Below are 22,535 nucleotides of genomic sequence, written 5' to 3' on the forward strand. Positions count from 1 at the left end.
GGGATTTTGTACCTTCTAATAATATACTGTTTAATACACCTTTTTAAACGGTTAATTATGACACTAGGATTTTCTGTTGTTTTAAATGTAATCTATTTCAATGGAGTCTATTTTTCTCCTCCAGTGAAGCTCTTTCTTCTTCAGTAAAATGATTAATACTGATGTGCATCTCTCAGTGACTATGTCCCTCCTTCAGGCAAACCATACCTCCCAACATTTTGGAAGTAAAAAGAGGGACAAAAATGTTTTTCCCGCACGTAGCGCAGCAATTTTTTGACCACACCCCTTTCTGTGGCCACACCCCCTAATTACCATGTTTGTTTTACAAAATTTGGCAGGTTATGAAAGTTTGAAAATATTTCTCCTTATCTAAACTGTGTTTTTGTGTCTCAAAATTGTTACAAAGTATTTTATTTGCACTTGTTAGCTGTTCTGGGCTCTCTGCTAAAAGCCAATTAAGTGAGAAACTTTGTTTCTTTTTCTGGCTGTTCAGTGCAGAGAAAAGAGGGACTTTCCAGTACAAATGAGGGACTGCGGATTGAGCTGTCAAAAGAGGGACTGTCCCTCCGAAAAAGGGACAGTTGGGAGGTATGGGCAAACTATATTCTCTCCCAGAGAAGTTTTCTCCTTCAGTGTTTAATGTAACACCAATAATGTGCCTGCAGAAAGTTTTCCGCCACCATAACCCCTATTTCAGTATTCATCGTGAAAGCACTTATTGCCAGCATAACATTCTCCCTATTAATGCAAAATTAGTACGTAGAAATAATTATTTCCTTCAGCAGTCGATCTGCCTAAGTCAATTTTTTGCCACGCTCAATATTACAAATTAAATTGGGCACTGTATATTCGCATACGTCCACACAGAACATTAACACAACTTCAGCCCCTCGTGCTTTTCTGCTGCGCAATAAAAATATCATGGGAATTTATAGGAGAAACGTCTGACGTACACTGACGCGTACATCAGCGCCATCACGTACTGCGCAGTAATAACGATGCACAGAGCATGTTGTTTCTATTGCGCATGCGTAAAATGTAACGCGCTTCCCCCTGCGCATGCCCAGCTTCTCAGCGGCGTCGCCTTCCCACTTCTACTGCGCATGCGTGAAGGAGTGGGATGTGTTTTGTGCCGTATTTTTTTTTCAGTGTTTTATTACTGTACCAGCACGAATCGTCAGCAGTCATTGACTGTTTGTCTTATTTGTAATTGTAAGCTACGGGAAATATCTGGGTACAGTGAAGAGGAAAACGTATTTAGCGATTAATAAATAACATGAAAAACACGTAGTAAATAAATTCCTTAGGGCTTCCTTTCAACATCCAAGTTTAATCTGTGACAGCCAAATAAATGTAATAAAACATTAAAAGACTGGAGATAACCCCTAATACATTGTTCACAGAGGCCAGGGTAACAACCATAAACTGTGTATTTTAAAGCAGTGTCATGTTTTTCAATTAAAGGTATGGGATCTGTTATCCAGAAAAGCTCAGAATTACCAAAACGCTGTCTCCCATAGACTCCAATATAATCAAAAAATCCAAATGTTTAAAAATGATTTCCTTTTTCTCTGTAATAATAAAACAGTAGCTTGTACTTGATCCCAAAAAGGATATAACGAATCTTTATTGTTAGCGAAACCAGCCTATTGGGTTTATTTCATGTTTTATATGATTTTCTAGTAGATTTAAGGTATGAAGATCCAAATTATGGAAAGATCAGTTATCTGGAAGACCCCGGGTCCCGAGCATTCTGGATAACAAGTCCCATACCTGTATTAATTTAGTTTGAAATAAAATGGTGTGCAGACATATGAATAGTCTGATATAACTTGTATGCTGATGGGGCCTCAGCATGACAGCAGGATTCAATTTTGTTTTTCATTATTTTCATAATTTAAGGTGGCACTAAAGCATCAAGAGGGCTACACTGGAGGTGTGAGAATTTGGTATGTGCCATATTCTCTTTACTGCAGGGGGCAACATAATGCAGAACAGTCTAAATAAATATATATATATATATATATATCTCACCTGTGTGTATATACACTTAAATAGAGAGGTTGGTAGCATAATATGTAGGCTTGTACTATAATATACATGTTTGCTTTCTAATAGGTTACCAATAATACTACCTGCTCCCTTTCATACCACAGGAAACAATAATAAGATGAAATAGTATAGAAAAGTAGTACTAATTACTCAGCAAATATTTTAGCAGGTTCATTACACTAAACCACATCTACAAAGAAAATCTATTCAATTGTAAAAATAATAAAAGAAAAAAAGAAATGATCAAATAATAGACCCTATTAAACATCGATATAATCTGTTAAAATGGCAAAGTGGTTACTGAGGAAAGCCTTGCCCTTAGACCTAATACTCCACCCATACATCAGGAGATACACACAGGGCATATGTTGGAAATGTATGGCCCACATCTAGTATGCTCTCATAGTATAGAATGGGCTATTTTTAAGAACAGCCTTTAAACATTTTACTTTAACAGGGATTACAAGAGAATACAAAATGCAGGAAAAAGTGTACAGAAAAAAATCAAAGAAGGACAAAAATGTTATCTTGGATACCCCAGGTTGCGATGCTGCAATTGGCAAAGTAGTTCTTTGAGTATAAGCTTCCCTTAGTGTCCATCTTTGTTTTTCTGTTAGTTTGAAGGCTTATTTTTTTTTGTAGACGGTTTATCATATTGGACTAGAATTGTCCGACTAGTGAACATGGTGAAAAAAATACTGTGGATTTTTGTTCTTCTATGAGAGAGTTTTGGGCCAGTAGAATGATTTCAGGCCAGGCTGGTAATACTACTGAAGTACTGTCTGAAATTATTTGGAAGATTTGATTAGTAAGGACAGTCTGTTGTTTGGGTTTGAATTGTTAGGTGTATTGGTGCACATTGAGGTAATTAAAGAACGTGTGTGCTATACTGGATATGCTACTGTATACTTGCTATACACAGCTATTGGTGGACATCCAAGAGTCAAAAAATGCTAGTCCCATTGAGCATAATTCAGAGTGTGGTGCAGGAATTCAATAATATTTTGAATCAGTTTTGCTGAACCCCATGTTAAGAGGGCAGCTCTGACCAAGTCTGAGTTAAATGTTTTGAGTTTTGTTGGAAAACAAGGTTTGTGGTTTTTGAAGGAGAAACTGTATTTATTAGTTAGGTTTTGTAGTTGCAGAGTCCTCTCTATAAGTGGATTTACAATCTACATTATTACTGAAGTGTTATGCAATATTGAGGGTGCCTTTAGTGAATGGTTCAGTTTTATCAAATTGTTTAATAATTCACATTAGGGGGCGTATATACTGACTAGCATGTAGGACTCTTGGTTTTTTATACATTGAACAACTTAGCATCTGCTTCTAAAGTCATGGGTAAATTCACTATGCGCCAAAAATGTGCTAGCGACGGCTTCACCACACTTCACCAGGCGTAGTTTCGCCATGGCTGGGCAAATTTACGAAGTTGCGCACTGATTACCAAACAGTTACGAATTTGCACTAGAGATAATACGATAAGCAGTCCGTAATTACGTTAGCGATGCCTAATTAGTATATGGCGTGAAGTTAAAGTACAATGGACGTGTATGCTGCAGCAACTACATTACATTACACAAGACCAGGGAAACTTAATAAAATTATATAGAGGTCTTATATTGCCCTACACGTGTGCCCACTGTATAGTTTAGGTGCAAAATGTAAGGGGGAAGGAGGGTACCCCAAAAAAAATTTACAAACTTTTTTAGCCTATCACCCAGTAAAAAACAGTTTTTTGGGACTTAGAAAAATTTTCAACTTTTTTTTTGACAAACTCCTATCTACTCTATTGCAATTCGCCTGGTCTGAGCTGGCAAAGTAAAGTCTGGTGCAAGAGGTTAACGTTCAGTAAAATCCGCAAGTTAGTGAATTAGTGTAGTTATGTCCCTTCACCATAGCGCAACTTCACCTGATGTAAGGGTGCGAAGTAGCGCTAGAGTTTGTCTACTTCGCTAGCGAATTTACACCAGCACCCGTTAGTAAATCGGCAAAATGACAAAATGACGACACGCTGGCGAATTTTCGCTAACGTTAGCCACTTCGCCCTTAAAGTAAATTTGCCCCATAGTTACATGTCCATCAAGTTCAACCCCTTCAAATGAAACCCAGCGTCCATACATACATACACTGACACCGACCCTCCATACACTCACACAGTAAACTGCACATACCAATATCTATACCAAATGTAAATTTTAGCATCATAATAGCCAATGATATTATACTTGTCCAAGAAATCATTCAAGCCACTCTTACAAGCATTAACAGAATCAGCCATCACAACATCACCCGGCAGTGCATTCCACAACCTCACTGTCCTGACTGTGAAGAACCACCTACGTTGCTTCAAATGAAAGTTCTTTTCTTCTAGTCTAAAGGGATGGCCTCTCGTGCAGTGATCCTCTTTATGCGTAAAAAGGTCCCCTGCTATTTGTCTATAATGTCCTCTAATGTACTTGTAAAGTGTAGTAATGTACCCTCGCAAGGGCCTTTTTTCCAGAGAAAACTCCCCAACTACCCTCATAATTTGTCTTCCGTCCCTCTAACCAATTTAGTTGCACGTCTCTGCACTCTCTCAAGTTCAATTATATCCCTCTTAAGGACTGGAGTCCAAAACTGAACTGCATACTCCAGATGAGGCCTCACCAGGGACCTATAAAGAGGCATAATTATGTTTTCATCCCTTGAGTTAAAGTGGATCTGTCACCTACACATAAAAAGCTGCATAATGAAAGTCCTTTGCAAATTAAACATGAAACACACATTCTTTTTTTCATTAAAACATCCATACCTGTTATGAAGTTGTTTAAATATCTGAGCTGCCAATCAAATATTATCTGCCTTCTTAGAGAGAGAGTTTGGTAGGTTTTCCAACTCACTCTGCAAAGTGGCAGCATCCTGCATGGAACCTATAGTTCTGCACAATTTAGTTTCACCTGCAAGAATAGAAACAGTTCTTTTAATCCCCACCTCCAGGTTATTAATAAACATGTTGAAAAGCAAGGGACCTAGTACAGAGCCCTGCAGGACTTGACTAACAATACTAGTCCAATTAGAAAATATTTGCCAAAGGGAGCATGGCACATGTTCCTTCTAATTAATGCTAAACCTTGCTTTTTAGTTGTAGTCGAGGTAGCAGGAATATTTTTAATACTTTTTCATTTCTAAAGTGGGTTTCTTAAACCCACAATAAGTCAAATTTAACCTCATAAAAGGCAGGCATTTCAGATTTATAATGCTATTTAATGAAAGTGTTTTATGAAGTGTTCTCCTGTGTATTTCAAGCCTCTAATGAGGTTAATGTGTAGAGGTGCCTTGTTCTCATGAGAAGCTCTAATCCTTGTGTTAATTACCACTACCATCGCACTGCATGGTTTTAATTCAGTTGCATATAGATGGGTTATTTTAGTTTATATCCCCTATGTTACACTGCAAAAGTCGCTGAGGAAACAGGAACTGTTTGTCTACTCTATTCTGTAGTTGGTAGCAGAGCAGGACCGGGTCAGGGTGATCAGGAGCACATTTGTTAGCTTTGCAGGACTTGTTCAACCAGACTAGGGGTAGTCAGCAGGGCAGGTAAGTGCCTGGCGCCCCTCAAGCTTTGTGCCATAGTCACGTGCCTTTTCTGCCTACCCCTAGTTCCTACCCTGGTCAGTAGCACCCCCCAGAATAATTTCCATTATAGACAGGCCCGGATTTGTGGAAAGGCCACCTAGGCCCGGGCCTAGGGTGGCAGGATTTTAGGGGGGTGGCATGCTGCCCAACCACACCCATATTGGTTCAAAAACACTTGGGATGCGCTGGAGATACAATCATTTTTTTAATTTCCCTTGCGCCAATCCCCATTGCTCCTGTCCCCCTGGAGGGGACAGGGGTGATGAACGGTAGTGGGCCTAGGGGCGTCCACTATGTAAATCCGGCCCTGATTATAGATATGATTTATACTAAAGCAGTTGAAATAATTGCTGAGTAATTATTAGCTTTATTTCATACTAGCACATATTAATAATTTTTGCTGTTGGAAAATGGTCGAAAACCTTAACCCGCACCTGATCATAACTCCGTGCTTTACTTTTACATGAGCCTCTAGTTCCAAGACAGGGAATCTTTGAGAGCAAAGGAGATGTGTACTTCCCCTTTCTGACCCACACTCAACCCTAACCCTCAATGGTAGCCCAACTTTCAACCCAAACCCATGGGTCCCACACGTTTCAGGTCAACCCACACATCATGAGATACTGTGCCTTTTTTTCCTACAGAAAATGTACTCTATGTGCTATACTTTTTACTCAGTGCTGAAGGAATTATGTATTGGAGTATTTTCCTGCAAGCACATAGTACCTATGTGCTTGGCAGGTAATGGATTAATGTCGAATTTTTGCAGTTGTTTGCCCCTTATTATTCTTGAAATTGCACCTGGGCCGATAATATCCCTTTAACAAATGAATCAATAGGAAATACCACAAAATTACCATTTATGATTGGGTGACTAGAATTTGTTCTGGTGTGGTATGGAATTGCAGCGTTCATTGACACTGTATTCATCTTTCCTTTTAATATCACAGTCTGGGGGATGTATGCTTTTTTTTATGTACATAAACTATAAAAAAAATTTGTCTCTAACTATTCCAGCAATGCCAAGTTCTTTAAGACATAATGAATTAACACCGACTATGCTTGAAATTAAGTACTGATCGTTAAAAGCTACCACCTCATGCAATTTTTAGTAAATGTTTTTTAAGGACAAGGACCTGCACTCAAAGACCGGGAAGTAGTGAGCATTTTGAATGGCAGCCTGTTTTATTGGAATTATGATTAAAAGATAAGTCTTAATACACTATTTGAATTCACCATCTGAACTGGATTGAAGTATAGGGGGCATGTAAGTTAGGATTGTATCTAGCCCTGAATGATTCAGTATTAACTGGAGTATATTGTTGGTCTGGAATCAAGATGTTTCTTGTTTACTGGTGTGTTTGGGGTCTTTGTGTTGTGTTGTTGAAACACCCATTTCAAGTGCATTTTCTTTTCATATATAAAGCAACATGACCTCTTCAAGTATTTTGATGTATTGAAACTGATCCACAATCCTTGGTATATGATAAATAGGCCCAACTCCGTAGTATGAGAAACATCCCAACATCACAGCATGTCTTTCTTTTTTCTTTGTGGGGGCAGGTATATCTTGGCTTCACATAGGCATCTTATAATTGTAACAGAACTCACAGGTAACTTTAGACCTTCTTTGATCTTCCTGGAGCCTTTGCCATTTTGGCTATTCTTCTATCCATTCAAATGGTAGTTTTCCGTTTTCTTCCACATCTTTCAGGTTTTGGTTGCCATGTTAAAGCATATGAGATTGTTTTAGCTAAACAGACTGTCATTTTCTTCACTTCTTTATATGTTTCCCCTCTCCAATCAACATTTAAAATCTAAGTTTTTCTGTTCTTCTGAACAATGTCGTGAAAGAGCCATTATACTTTATTTTCAGAGAGAATACTATAACCATCATGCACAACATTTGCTGCCTTCCTTCCTTAAATAAGGGCTGTAATTGACACCTGTTTTTCACAGAACAAATGACCTCACTAATTAAACTTCACACTGTTATTATTTGGAACAAGCTATTGTTATTTTGAACACTGCTATTATTTGGAACAAACCTTAATTAATGATTCAGTTACACAGAATCAGCAGCATGAATGTTGGGTCTGTTGGTTTTCTATTACTCTACTACACCTACTAGTAAATTATTTGGCATGTAGAAATATAATTTCTACCAAAATAGGGACTGATCAGGTTAGTGATGTTGGACTGCTATTATTCTGAACAAAACTGTATTTCTTGTTAAAGGTAGCAGTTTTCAAATAATCAAGCAAATAATGCAGTATCCTAAAAGGAGAATAGGCCCAAGGTTCAATTGTGTCCACAGATCCCAGCCGGCTCCTACTTGTATCCCTCCAAGTCCGCAAAACTGTTACTGAAATAAAAAAGCCAGCGCCAAAGGCGCGGGAGACAGACAAACAAGCAAATAGGGTAATATAGTTTTGCGATGTTGCCACCTCTTGTGTGAGAAACAGACCACTTGTTTCACCATATATGTGTTACCCTCCTTTGCTATCGACCTCCACCAAAGGGTTAAAACAACTTTCCTTAAACACTTGTTTAGGTGGGTACTCACAAACAGGGAATATCAACTTGCACGTAAAAACATGAGGCGCTTCTTCTTGTATGAACTGTGAATCAACATGCAGCAGCGAATAGTGTAAAAATACCTTTTTAATATTATTAAAAACAAAGCTTAAAATGCACTCACATGACAAAAGTTTAAAAAGAGCATATCTTATGCACTGTCCACCTGGAGGCTCCCCCTATATGCGCCAGTCCGCACAGAAAAGTCCCAGGTTGATCAGGCTTGGGAAGTTACGTGAGCGGTCGTTTGTGTACGTTCGTTCCTCGTGTACGATGCTGGGCGCCTACCAGTGACGTCACCTGCCTTACGCGTTTCGTCTTGCGACTTCTTCAGAGGCTTAGTTCCAGCTGCGCATGTGTGGATCTTTTATTCCGTCTCTTCCTGCGTCACCCGGCAGTTCCTCCTCCTTGGACTCTCGTTGCTATGGGAACGCGTCGCTTTCTGGTTCCTAGATCTTACGTTGCCATAGGGACGCGTGGTTGAGAGTATTCTGACCTTCACTCGTATTTATAGTATTGAGAGTTCTCTTTATAACAATTTGACCAAACTTTCTTCAAAAAGGGGGCTAATAAATATCAATAAAAACTTTTTGGAGTGCATACAAATAAAACCATTGTTACACATTTTAATTAGTATATTAACAAAAACCACTCCTATCACAAAATAATGATCCAAAAATATATATATATACCACAAAAAAGAAAAAAAAAAACTGAAAAATAAATCAAGAGATGTTAAGCAGCATTTTTATAAAAAGCATTCTCAACCATTCGCTATTCTATATCTACCACTTATTCTGGATGGATAATCCTGTTTAGTCCTACATATTTAGATATTCTAGTCCTTACAGAAATGCTCTCAGATTTATATCTACATTGAGACCATTTGGTACTGATGTTTCCATTTGGTATATCCATTTACTTTCTATCTGTAATGTCTTTCTCACTAAATCACCCCCTCTCCATCCTCTCTTTACCTGTTCTATACCCCGCAAGACGAAATGCGTAAGGCAGGTGACGTCACTGGTAGGCGCCCAGCATCGTACACGAGGAACGAACGTACACAAACGACCGCTCACGTAACTTCCCAAGCCTGATCAACCTGGGACTTTTCTGTGCGGACTGGTGCATATAGGGGGAGCATCCAGGTGGACAGTGCATAAGATATGCTCTTTTTAAACTTTTGCCATGTGAGTGCATTTTAAGCTTTGTTTTTAATAATATTAAAAAGGTATTTTTACACTATTCGCTGCTGCATGTTGATTCACAGTTCATACAAGAAGAAGCGCCTCATGTTTTTACGTGCAAGTTGATATTCCCTGTTTGTGAGTACCCACCTAAACAAGTGTTTAAGGAAAGTTGTTTTAACCCTTTGGTGGAGGTCGATAGCAAAGGAGGGTAACACATATATGGTGAAACAAGTGGTCTGTTTCTCACACAAGAGGTGGCAACATCGCAAAACTATATTACCCTATTTGCTTGTTTGTCTGTCTCCCGCGCCTTTGGCGCTGGCTTTTTTATTTCAGTAACAAATAATGCAGTATGCAATACAATTTACAAACGCACATTAAAAAAGAAATAAATTGTCAAACAGTTGAGACTAATGCTTTACATTCTAGTCCTAGTTTTAGTGTGCTATGAACATGATATGATCACAAAACAAGCAACCAAAAGTCAAAATAGCCTTACTGGGTAAAAAAACATTTGATGCAAAAGACACTTGAAACAGTTAAAAAAAAAAAAAAAAAAAAAAAAGCGGTGAAAAATTCTGTATCAGGCATACCTCATTCCAAAGATTAAAAGGAAACCATGGTACCCAGATAAACCATTTCCCAATATCCCTTAGGCTCACAGTGTACTGCAACCCCCTCCCACATTTTTTATTGTAAAGTAATGGGTTCTGGAAATTGCAGCCCCTCTGTTTTCTATAGCAAGTGGTGCACAGATTCTGCAAAACAGAAGCCTTCAAGTCCCAGAATTCATCACAAAGTTCAGTGTATAAGCACGTTTACTACCTAAGCCCAATCATGAGCTTGTGTCAAATAGGGGGGTACATTTTCTATTTAGTATAAAGGCTTATGCTGTGGCGTGTAAACTTTGGTAGGTAGTGAAATATGGCAATTAATACAATTACATTGGTTGGCGTTCTCATACAGTGATAGGGGGCCCCAAGCTTTAGACAGCTAGGTGTTGTTTTGGGCATCACAGAATTGGGAATGCAAATATTTTAGCAACCTAGGAAATCCATGAACAGCCTTATGCCCTACTTCTATGTGGGGTTTAATCTGATATCTCGAATGGGCTTTATTGAGATATAGACAGATATAAACATTAAACCTCTTAAGAAATAAAAGGCACTAAGTTTATCCGGACGCAGTAGCCAATAAGCAACTGTGTTTTCTTTTAAACAGGTGACCAATAAATTCTACCTGCTGATTGGTTGCTATGGGTTACTGCTTCTCGGCAAACATAGTGACTTGTATTACAGGAAAATGATTCAGCCATCACATTGTTAACACAAATTACTTGATTCTATAGGGCTAAAAAGGCCTAGAGTTTTAAATTGTCGCCTTGAAGGGCAAACCAGGAACCGAAAAAGAAATGTTTTTCAACCTACTGATCAGGCTAATGCCCAGCTTGTATGTGCTAACACGGGGAGTGCTAAATGTACCAGTTTTACTTTAACATTTCTAAAGCAGATCCAATCACACTTTCTGCTATTGCACTGTTGTTCTTAGAGATTAAAGGTCAAAAAACATTTTCCCCAACCAAAAGTGCAGGCTAATAGATCCGCCTGGAGCTAACAGTAGTTTTTTGTTTTTTTAAATGGCCCCCCGCCAGCACTAGGCCACCTGCACCCGGAGGGAGCTCCGGGCCAAGTGCCCATGTTGGGGTACACGCACTTGCGACTTGCTCATTATACACATGATGTCAGAAGCACATTATGTGCATGCGCTATGTATGACATGGCTGAGTATCCTAGCACTGGCAGGGGGCATTTTTTTAAAAAAAAAACAAAAAAATAAACTATTGTTACCTCGAACTGGAGTGCAGGCTCTATTAGCCCACCTTTGGTTGGGGATAATATTTTTGGCCAACAGGTGCCCTTTAAGAACAATTGTAAAATTATAATTTTAACATATATAAGAAACTAATAAGAATTTTGTATATTGAGCTGTTCTATTTTATCTACGTTTTTGACATTCCATTTGTTATTTTAAGGGTTTAATTTAAAGTGGTTGTGGTACTGTATTATGATAACAGAAGGCATGGGAGTAGCCAGACAGCTGTTGAACTTGGAGAGAATTACAATAAAAACAAAGATCCCGCCTATGTGACACCAAGTGGCAAATAAGTGAAAAAAGTTGCAGTTTGTATATTTTTTTACAATAAGTTTAATTCATATTCTGTTAAAGGGGTTCTCCACCCAAAAAAAAGTTAAAAAGAAAATATAAATTCTAAGTAGCAATTGTTGATCCCTTTCTGTGCTCTGTAGCCATATGTGATGAGTGCATAATGTCATAACACTCGTTTAACATGCAGTTGTCGTTGTGTTGTTAGTGTGTGTGTGAGATGTATACGAAACAAAGGAAAATTGCGGCTCAATTCCACACATAAAGATATGGAATTATAACGTGTAGCGCGAAGTTGGACCTGGGTGTACAAACCCCAGGTCTATCACATTCAGGTGCCGTCTTAACACATCTAAGGTGTAAAGTGAAGTTATCGCAGCAAATATACTACACTCACCAATGGCATCTGGTGGCTCGGGTGCAGCGCCCCCGAACCCATAGTTTTGCGTATGTGTGCAATTCAAGACTGCTGCTTTGTATGTTTAGAAGACAGCAAACAGTGCAGCAAATGTGGGGGCACAACAGTAAGACATAAAAGCAGATAATGGCTAATGTCAAAGTTGAGCCTTATTCCAGCCTTTTCCCATTCTCATAAAGAATTTAAAGTAAATGAACCATACAGACATCATATCCACATTTTCATGGGTAATATTTTATTTATGGGGGGGGGGGTTTGAAATAAATTTGGATGGAACCACTGATAAAATTGTGTATCCTTGCTACAGATAAAAGGCAGTCATTTATATTTAATCCCATACCAATGCTACGCTTTGAAGTGAAAATAGATATCCTTAAACCAGTTTAAAAAAAAAAAAGGAATGAAAAACACAAAGGGACCCATTCTGCAATGATGTTTATTGAAGCCAGAAACACTTGTTCTTATTCAGCCAGCATTAAGAAGCCTTCAGGTGACAGGACAACGTGTGCTTGGGATAGTTATCATTAACAATTAAAGGTTTGCCCAACAAAGGCTTCGAATCATTTCCTCTTTGGACAATCGAGTTCAGTGTCTGCACAATGATGCACAAGACATGCCAACAGTGCAAGGGTTACCAGCTTCTAAACTGTTACAAGTCAGTGATTAACAGTAGCTAAATCCACATGCCATTTTCAATTCCAGTGACTTATACAATTTAGAATTAAAAGCGGTTTCTTTTCACTGTTCATTTTTCTTTCAAATGTTTTTCCAAAGGTCGCTGTAAACTAGAGTCCAAGTTAAAATGGACTTGCGCTTATCATGAGATGTTTCTTTCCCCTTTAAAAGGCAAGTCAAACCAGGAAATAAAAAGTGATTTGTAAAAACAATTTCTATTGAAAGCAGCATTTCCTCAAAAGACCAGTAACATAAAACATTTTTTTTTTAAAAAAAAATTAGTTTTTATTTAACGGAAAAAAAAAACACCAAGGCAGTTTTAAGTTTAAATGCGCAAAGTCTTTAATAAGAAATTACTTACCGATTCTCTGCTTGCGCTCCTCTTCAGAAAGGCGACAGGGTCGACGATCTATCGTGTGGCAATCGATTTTTCCTCCCTGCTTTCCTTATAGGAGATAGCCAGGGAGGAGAAATCGAGCGCCGCATGATGGATCGTCACCCTATCGTTGTTTCTGAAGAGGAGCGCAAGCAGAGAATCGGTAAGTAATTTCATAATAAAGACTTTGCGCATTTAAAGTTAAAACTGCCTTTGTGTTTTTTTTTTTCGTTAAGTAAAAACACATTTTTTAAAAAAAATAAAATTCATGTTACTGGTCATTTAACTTTTTTTTTTTTTTTTTTTAACAATGGTGCAAAGGCAAGTGAGTTAATCAGCTGCCTTGGCTTACATTGTATCAACAGTCTGAGCAATCAGAACAGAGAATAGAAAGGGACAGAGAGAGACACTGCTTTCAATAGCAATACATATGCCAATAACGTAAAACCATAGAAAAATCTTAAATTAATATTGCAAATGTTTTGTTTTTAATTAGGCAATTTTTATTTTTCTGAGCTGACATTCCCTTTAAAAATAAAGCTTAGGATCCACACATCAATCTGAGAGAAGTCACAGTTCACCTTTTGCCTCTGCTGGATCTAGTATAGAAACAATAAGAACGCAAAGCACAGACAAGGATTCATTTTACCCAATTAGTTATTTGCTCCAAGGAGTAAAGACGATGACGGCAGCATTTGCGGTTATGCACCAATCTTAAAAGAGGAATAAGCAGAAGTTAGAGTTTCTGGATGCAGCCCACCTTATGACTATGTTTCTAGGGGTAAAGTAATAATAAAGACTTGTAAAATTCAGTAGTTATAAAAGGATGATAAGTACAAGGGATAACAGGGGGTGCTAGGTATAAGCAGGTCTCAAGGGTAAGTTATGTATCAGTTATCGGAAGAGACAGTTGTATGTTGTACACATCAGGCCCGGACTGAGAATTAAAATAGGCCCTGCCATTTCAGGTACATAGAGGCCCAATCAGCCCACACAGAGGCCCCAACAGCCCCCACCAGCCCACTGAATACTGACTTTCTATGGCACCTTATGGCAGCCCCTCTGGCATTTGCCAGAACCCACAGATTGCCAGTCCGGGCCTGGTACACATGAGATATTTGCTATTTGCTACTACCAGACGCAGAACACAAATCAAGAAACCTTCATTTGGATTATTGAAATCAAGCAAGTAGAATAAAGGCCACCAGCAGTAATGGTTTTGGTTGCACTGCTAAAAACACTTGCACATTACAACAGAACTGTTAGGAACATGATTGTAGTTGGAACATTAATAAAGGCAATGTAGTACACTGTACAATGAATCCAAGTCTAAAAATAAGACGAAATGGCCTGATGGAAGTGTTCACTCACTAACCTAGAAATCCCTTTATTCTGGCAAATTCTGGGTACAAAAATTTCTCAGTCCTGTGTATGAAAACAGAGAGAAAAAGTTCTACCTGGCTCCATTACATTGCACACAGGAGCTGTTTCAGAACACATGCCTATTCTCTAAAAGTATATGCTGCAGCAGACTTACTACATATTCAGTTTAATGCAAATACAATTACATTTTTACTTATGTTTTTAGTAACTCACATCATAGTTGAGCAGCATAGAGCTGGTTAGCTAGGTAATGTAGTTACAAAGCAAGTGTTTCTGTGTCTCTCCAGTAAGCAGATCTCCTCAGGGTTAGTATATTCCAAATAGACAATCTGGCAAGCAGTCCCAAAGCTGTAATAAGGTGCTTAATAATTATAGAGCTTTTCAGTCCTGCATGGAAGCAAATACTTTGTGATGAAGGCAAAAGAGAGCAAACAATAATAAATAAAAATCAATATTGAAGGTGGAATGGACACAGAGCAGTTGGTGTGTGAGTATCCCAGTGATGGCTATCCTGTGCTTTGCCTGTTGAATGAAAGTATGAAATGCACTGCAGCATATACATTACTGAGCATGAGCTGCTGCCTTTAAACCATTTGCTCGCAAACCTTCCTCTGTCAATATGTACACTGCTTATTTACATTTAAAAAAAAACATCCAGTAAATGAGAAAGAACAAACTAGTCAGAAACACAGGTATTTTTCAGAGGTTAGTACATTTTGCAGCACGTTAGATGTGTTAGTGTTTTAAATACATTAAAATTGGACTTCTTACAAAAACATAGGCTGTAAATGATATTAATATATAGTGGTCAACTGCACTTTGCACAAATTATTAATATGTTTAACATTCTGTCATTACACATTCTGCACTGAATAGCTTTTATCGTTTCAATGTAAGGACAATACAAAAAAAAAAAGTTCATAGAACGAGTAAATGGGGCAAATAAGATTTAGGCTGGCCACGTATTGGAGGGAAAGGTAACAATATAACAAAGTTCACGGATTTACACAAAGCCAACCTCAAACAATGTAGAGAAGACTGGAATAACAGAACAAGTTCTGTAGTGATAGATAAATGAGGGTTATGGAGTAACATGGGCAATGTTTTCCCCTGGTCTATTTGATCAAAGGTTTTATAATAAGTTTAGTAAAATAAAGATAGCCAGGAGGATGCTAAAGACGTCAGTAGCTTACTGGCCCGTGTATGGAGTCCATCTGACCTTTATGTAGAAGAAAATTGGCCAGATATATCTAGTGGGAAGTTTGAAAATTAAGTCAGACATGGACCTGTCCTCTCCAAATGGGTCTTCCATTCCGGCCCAGGGGCCATCATGATTTGTCCATGCATGTTTATAGCCAAGTGTCATGTATGCACAACTTTAGATAAACAGGCAATTGTCTTCTATGGGTTACTGCTTATGTTACTAACAAAAATCTTAGAAAGAATAGTGGATTCATTTTACTGCCTTCAATTCCAGGTGGCAAAAACTGGTAAACTGGATTCCGATATCAGACAGGCTTTCTTGAATCAAAATATGAATCTATAAGTTTTTTGTAGAGTAGTGTATGAAAAATGACCCAGTGTCTTACTCCTACTCCCTTGCTGCTAAAATGCATGTATAGATGGTACTGACATCCATAGATTCTAACTACCCACGTACACATATAATGTGCAGAAGTACCTGCAAAGGCCGACTTCGCAACCTTAAATAAAATTAAGTGATTTAAAAAAATTGATGAATCTAAAAACAAACCTCTAATGTGCAGTTACCCATGAGCTGCATGGAGTCAGCTTTAAGCACATCCCTCTAACCTGTTTACACAAGCATGTACTTTTGGAAAACGAAACTATAAAAACAATGTACAGATTGAACAGATTGTTGGTAGAGCACTTGCAAATAATATATATGTAAAAAAGTGACATCAATTACAGTGCATAATTACTCCAAGAACCTGTGATGGCACTTTCTCAACTATTGTACCAGGCACTTACTATGTTTTGCCCAGCATCGTTTCCATCAAACTTTCACTTGAAATGATTTTGTTTTACTCCAAATCTTCCCGTGTTATTTGCTTAGGGTTAATTTCCCCCAAACACGGTTTACTATATGCTCCAGTAAAGCATGTTAAAGTAAAACATGAGTAGCACAGAGTCTTGGCTAACTGCTTCTCTGATCCATATTAACATACCGTTATCCTTAATTTCCATTAATGGAACGCTTTCCACTCACTTCCTAAAAACCCATTCTGGATTTTATTTGGTTGCCTTCAGCAGAAGTGCCTGCAATATAACCTGACCTTTACACAGCAGGTTCATAACCAAATGGGGAATGCTGTCTGATAAGTAGGATTTACCTTTTAGCCTTCATTAGGATGCACTAGTGTGTAAGTACAACACGTTAAGTGCTTATAGGTGCGGAAAGTGCAGTGCTAGCCCAACCCCTGCATTTAAGGGGAAAAAAAATCAGGTGGCAATTCAAGGCAAGCTTCCCAAAAGCATGTAACGCTAAAGACAAGTGAATCTGCTTGTCTCTTTCCACAAGAAAAACTACAGTATCTTCTGTGTCAGAGCAGCCTTGGTGGCATCAGTTCTGTATACAATAATAATATTTGGTCATTTAAATAAGTGTTGGTATTCTTTAGCATAATAAGATGTCAGGCCTCATTCTCCGTTGGGGAAGAATTAGCTAACACAGTGTCTGGCTGGTGGCTCATCCTGTCTAGCTCCTCTTGGACGTTGGTTAATACCGGCTTCTGGCCTAAGAAAACAATAAAAGCACAACAAATAATGTTAGCACAACTACACTGTCTTTCATTACAACAATTTCCCTATTTATTATCTTACAATTTTACTTAAGAGTAATAGCACTAAATCCACTATTTTGGGATTCAGCCGAATCTCAAATCCTTTGTGAAAGGATCGGGAGAATAAGTTGAATCTGAACCCTAATTTGCATATGAAAATTAGGGCTAGGAAGGGCCAAAGAGAAAAGAGTACACAGCATGTGGTTAAAATGTAATTTCCTTGTATGTGTGATGAAAAGTTAAGTTATTTTAAGGATTCTGATTAGGTTTGGCCAGACTCTTCCTGAACTGCAATCCTGAACTGCAATTCTGAACCGAATCCTGGATTTAGTAGTGCATCCCTAGTTAAGAGACTGATTCATTTTGTTTATTTTCACCCCCAAAAACATATTGCAAAGTTTAAGAATATTGATAAATGAAAGATCTATATAATGAGCACTGCTGCACACAGGCTACTGGATAGAGTATACAGATGCCCTCAATCATAATGGCAGACTAAGTGTTAAAACAGGTCAGATGTTCTGAATATTGAGTATAATACAACAGAATGAGCAACTGAAAGTGGTTTCTCCACAGGGATGCAATTATAACTCAAGCAACACTCAAGGAAATATGGAGAGGTGGGAATTTGGGCAGGCATGAAAATTAAAGTTATGTGTCGAGGTAAAGGAGAAGTGCTGCTCTGGGTGGTGGAAAGTGGTTACCAGATGGAGTACTGAGGGAGTGAAGTGAGGAAAGGGCACAGGAATGTTTTGGCGAGAGGAAGAAAATGCAGAAACAGGATATGATCTGGAGACAGCAACTTGGATTTAAGACACTAATAACATTCTCAGCTTCCGATTTAAATATACCCAATAGGATTGTTTTGACTCCAAAATGGATTCATACATATTAGTTCCCATCAACTCTGTTATTACTTTATTATTATTATAACATTTACATTTAAGAGGAGAAAAGTGAGATCAGTAAGTTTTATTATACCACTCCGTAAAGCTCTTTCCTACCTGGCTTTTTGGCCACACCTTGTGCTGCTCCTCCTCCACTCGGACTTCCAGGTGATCCTGTCTTTTTACTCAGTAGGCTGTTAAAGAAACTGGCCAGGACACCTTCACTGGCAGCAGCGTCTACGGTAAAATTATATAAGTAAATAAAAATTACTTTAGGCCTAATACAGAATTAGAACATTATTTAAAATGATGTCCTGTGTGTGGCAAGCTTTACAGCGAAGTATGTAAAAAAAATGGATTTGTTTTTAGTTACTGATAAATCCTTTTGTCTGAGCCACACAGGTAGGAATACATGACTGTACCCTTACCTCAAGGGAGCAGTATGATACCAATACATTTGCCCAGAGGCTACTTCCTCCCCCTGCATTAACCCCACCTCAACAAGTTCATACTAACACAGGTTTAAACAAAGGTGAAAGATCAAAAGTGAGTTACTCCCTGTCCAAGCTACTTTGGATGAAGAGAACAAAGTCAATTTGAAAAAAAAAAACATAGAAGATAGTAGTGATAATGATAACCTGACTTAAAGGAACAGTGATGTCAAAAAATAAAAAAGTGTTTTAAAGTAATGAAAATATATACATTGCTGTGTTTACTTAAGAACCACTACTATTGTTTATATATATAAGCTGCTGTGTAGCAATGGGGGCAGCCATTCAAAGGAGAAAAGGCTCAGGTTACACATCAGATAGCAGATAAGCTCTGTCTGTCTAATGGTGTTATCTGTTATCCATTAGTTAACCTGTGCCATATAGCCGTTTTTCAATTTCCGCCATTGCTCCCCAGAAGCTTGTTAATATGAACTATAGTAGTGTTTCTGAAGAAAACAGATCAGTTTTACCAGTGCAGGGCAACACTACATGATATTTTCATTACTTTAAAACACTTACATTTTTTGGTGTTACTGTAATTTTAATCTCATCCAGCCTTCCTGTCCCCTAGAAGAAAGCATGTATTAATTCTTCTGTGCCACCAAAATAAAATACTGCTTTCCTCCAAAACTGCCAGGGTTAAAGAACCAACAACATGAAAATAAAAGATGATAGTTAAGAATTATATATAAAAAATTTTTAGTAGCAAATGACTGATTATGTAAGGATAGTTAGCTTTAACGTTTTTAATGAAGCAACAGAAATTACACATTCAAGGTTTGGGCATAAAGCAATGCGTACAATAAAATAAGCTTGATAAAGAGCCTTGTCAGCTTGAAACATTGCTACTACCGGTATGTGCCTTAAAACTGCTGAATAAACACCTTTCAATAACTGGAGTGCTGTCACGTGGAATTTTCAGAAAGGCCAATAAAATGAGTGCAGACATTTTCCTGATGTTAATGTACCAAAAACGGTACCAGGTATTATTACATGGAAGAGTGCATTTTGTTATTGTTCCACGAGTTTATTTTAATTGCTGTTTCAACTAAATGAGATAGAACAGTGAGAAACTAGCAAATGCATTTGAAAGTTCTATGTAAAATTCATAATCCCAACATCTGTAATAAAGGCCAACCTACTTTTAATGTTGGGGTCTGGCTTCTTGACAGTTGCCATAGGTGAAGAACTGGGTACAGCAGTTGGACCTGTTCGACCAGGAGTGCGGGGGGATCCTGTGGGAGCTCGAGCTGGGGACTCCTGATAAAAGCAAAACAGGTAAAATAAATATGAACGCTTCACAACAAAGCTCATATCATGTTTCAAATACCTGCACAAAACACAGAAACAAACCATACATTTAACAAATACTGTACAGTCAACAAGAGGCAACTGGTTCCCTGCCTTTGTATTAATGAAACAAAGATTAAAAACTTTTACATAACACATGATAAAATATATTATTTACGGCCTCAAAGTATCAAAAAGTTTGAACATAGGGTTTAGGTCTTTAAACTTGTGATAGTGCTGCTAAGTTTAGCTTTCAATGGAACACTGAATCTGAGCTTAATGGATATCTACTGTTCTAGGGGGTTAGAACAAAATGTAAGCTTTGAATTTCGGCCCTCAAACATTTATTTTATAATATTACTTTTGCAATTTTTCTTTATTTAAGTAATCTAATCAATAAATACAAATAACTACATGATTTCCCAATCATTATCTTAATCTCGCATACGTTATCACTGGAGACTGAACAACAGGTCTACCTTCCATTTAGAAGATGGTAACATCTACTAACTAGATATTGTCTATGCTGTACATATCAGACTTCATGCTACTGGCACACAAGCTTTCTGCTCCCTAATTAAACGTGTTAAAGCGGGGCCTTGCCCCATTATTTCACATCTATGGAATTTATATGTCAAACATATTGTCAAATGTACATGAAAATTTAATTTGAGCGAGGGAAAAAAAAGTGAAATCTTTACTATAAATAAGCAGCATCACAAGACAACACATGAAAGTGTGTCATAATCTGTTACCTCAATATGTAATTTAATTGCAAGGGTTTCACACAAAGCCTGATGCAATGATTTTACTAGCAGCAAGTCACCCTAATATGCACAAAAAATTATCTTTGCTGCAAACATTTTACATAGTAACATAGTAAGTTAGGTTGAAAAAAGACACACACATCATGTTCAACCTTTTAGATCTACATATTACCTGCCTAACTGCTAGTTGATCCAGAGGAAAGCAAAAAAAATAAACATAATTTGAAGCCTCTCCAATTTACCTCAGAGGGGGAAAAATTCCTTCCTGTCGCCAAGATGGCAGTCGGACTAGTCCCTGGATGAACTTGTACTATGAGCTATCTTCCATAATCCTGTATTCCTTCACTTGCTAAAAACCCATCCAGCCACTGCTTAAAGCCATCTAATGTATCAGCCTGTATGACTAATTCAGGGAGAGAATTCCACATCTTCACTGTAAAAAAGACCCTTCCGAATAATTAGCCTTTCTTTGGAATGGGTGCCCACATTTTTTTTAACCTGCACATCATGTGTAGTTTTGAGGAAGGTGGAATAAATTAAGAGGCCCATTTATTAAAGGTTGAATTTCAAATTCAAGGGAATTTTTTATTTACTCTATTAAATTTGAATATACTTAAATTCGATTAGGAGGTTAAGAAAAAAGTAGAATATCTAAAACTCGAATGAATATTATCGACCGAAAACTCAAATTGAATCTGCATCTAATTCGACTAAACTCAAATCGAGTTTTTTCTCCAAAAAAAAAAAACAAAAAACTTGAATGTCAGGAAGGCTATTAACATCTTCAAATGGGTCATTGAACCTCTCCCACTGACTTATACATGAACTCGGAATGTTTTAGGTGGCGAATAGTCGCATTTGAATTATACCCAGGGTAAAGGTTTGATAAATCTCGAATTTTGAATTCCAATCGAGTTTGGATTATTCCCAATTCGAATTTGTGAGTTTTGAATTCGAATTTCCTTTTCGACCCTTGATAAATCTGCCCCTTAGTGTGTGCATATAAAAATTTCTGTGTGCACTGCAAAATTATGTTTTAGTGTATGGACATTGCTTATAAAAATCGTTCCCTTCTGCCTATCCATATGCCCCCACTTCCTCTGCCGTGGGAGTGCTGCCTCATGGGGAAATATACCCCTGTGTATATCACCTAATGAAAAAAAACACACAGTTTAACAATAAAAGCTCATGGATACCTTGTAAACTTGTAAATCTGTAAAACGTGCACCACCAAGTTAGACTGAGATTTAGTATTGGGTTACTCACCGAGGCTCGAGTGGGAGTGGCTGGCTGCTTTGCTAAATATGACTGTATAGAAGAGGAAAAAAAAGCATTAGAAAAGGGGATTTTTCACCCTCTTCCTCAAACTTATACTATATAGAACAGTAATGTGTAATGTTTGGCAGAATCATTCATTAGTTCTCTACAATTCAGGTGAGGATCAGGCATATATTAGCAGTTCCAAACTTGGCTCTCTGGATTCCACTTATTACCTCAACCCCCTACTTTGGCTACACATTCCATATTTGTAATAATGATCCATACCACCAAAGTTTTCACAGGAGTTCTCCTGTCGAAGGACACCTACTCAGTGTGATCTGGGAGCTGGTGAGAAGCTGAGCTTAGGGGTTGTCAAATTATAAAGCAGAAAATAATTCTACAGGATACGGAACAGGGAATTCTAATGCAGAATGTATTTGTTTCTGAGCTCTCTTGTAATCGGATTCTAAATTTATCAATAGTGATGGGCGAATTTGCGCCGTTTCGCCGCGAAATTCGCGAAACAGCGAAAAAAATTATTTTTTGCCGCCGGCGAATATTTGCCGCGAATTTTCGCGGGCGTT

At 37.9% G+C, this 22,535-nt stretch overlaps 1 protein-coding gene across 1 annotated transcript in view; it reads right to left on the minus strand.

Moving 5' to 3' along the window:
* Positions 1-14,431: 14,431 nt before the first annotated feature.
* The window catches only part of dync1li2.S (dynein cytoplasmic 1 light intermediate chain 2 S homeolog), a 32,548-nt gene continuing 24,444 nt past the window's right edge, over positions 14,432-22,535 (minus strand). Inside the window, exons 10-13 of the mRNA XM_018260490.2 lie at positions 21,958-21,999; positions 19,777-19,894; positions 18,261-18,380; positions 14,432-17,210 (exon numbers count right to left, since the gene is read on the minus strand). Of these exons, the coding sequence (XP_018115979.1) occupies positions 17,107-17,210; positions 18,261-18,380; positions 19,777-19,894; positions 21,958-21,999 (384 nt within the window). The 3' untranslated portion in view covers positions 14,432-17,106. The remainder of the gene's footprint in view (positions 17,211-18,260; positions 18,381-19,776; positions 19,895-21,957; positions 22,000-22,535) is intronic.

Source organism: Xenopus laevis, chromosome 4S, assembly GCF_017654675.1.
Source record: "Xenopus laevis strain J_2021 chromosome 4S, Xenopus_laevis_v10.1, whole genome shotgun sequence".
Classification (NCBI taxonomy): Eukaryota; Metazoa; Chordata; class Amphibia; order Anura; family Pipidae; genus Xenopus; species Xenopus laevis.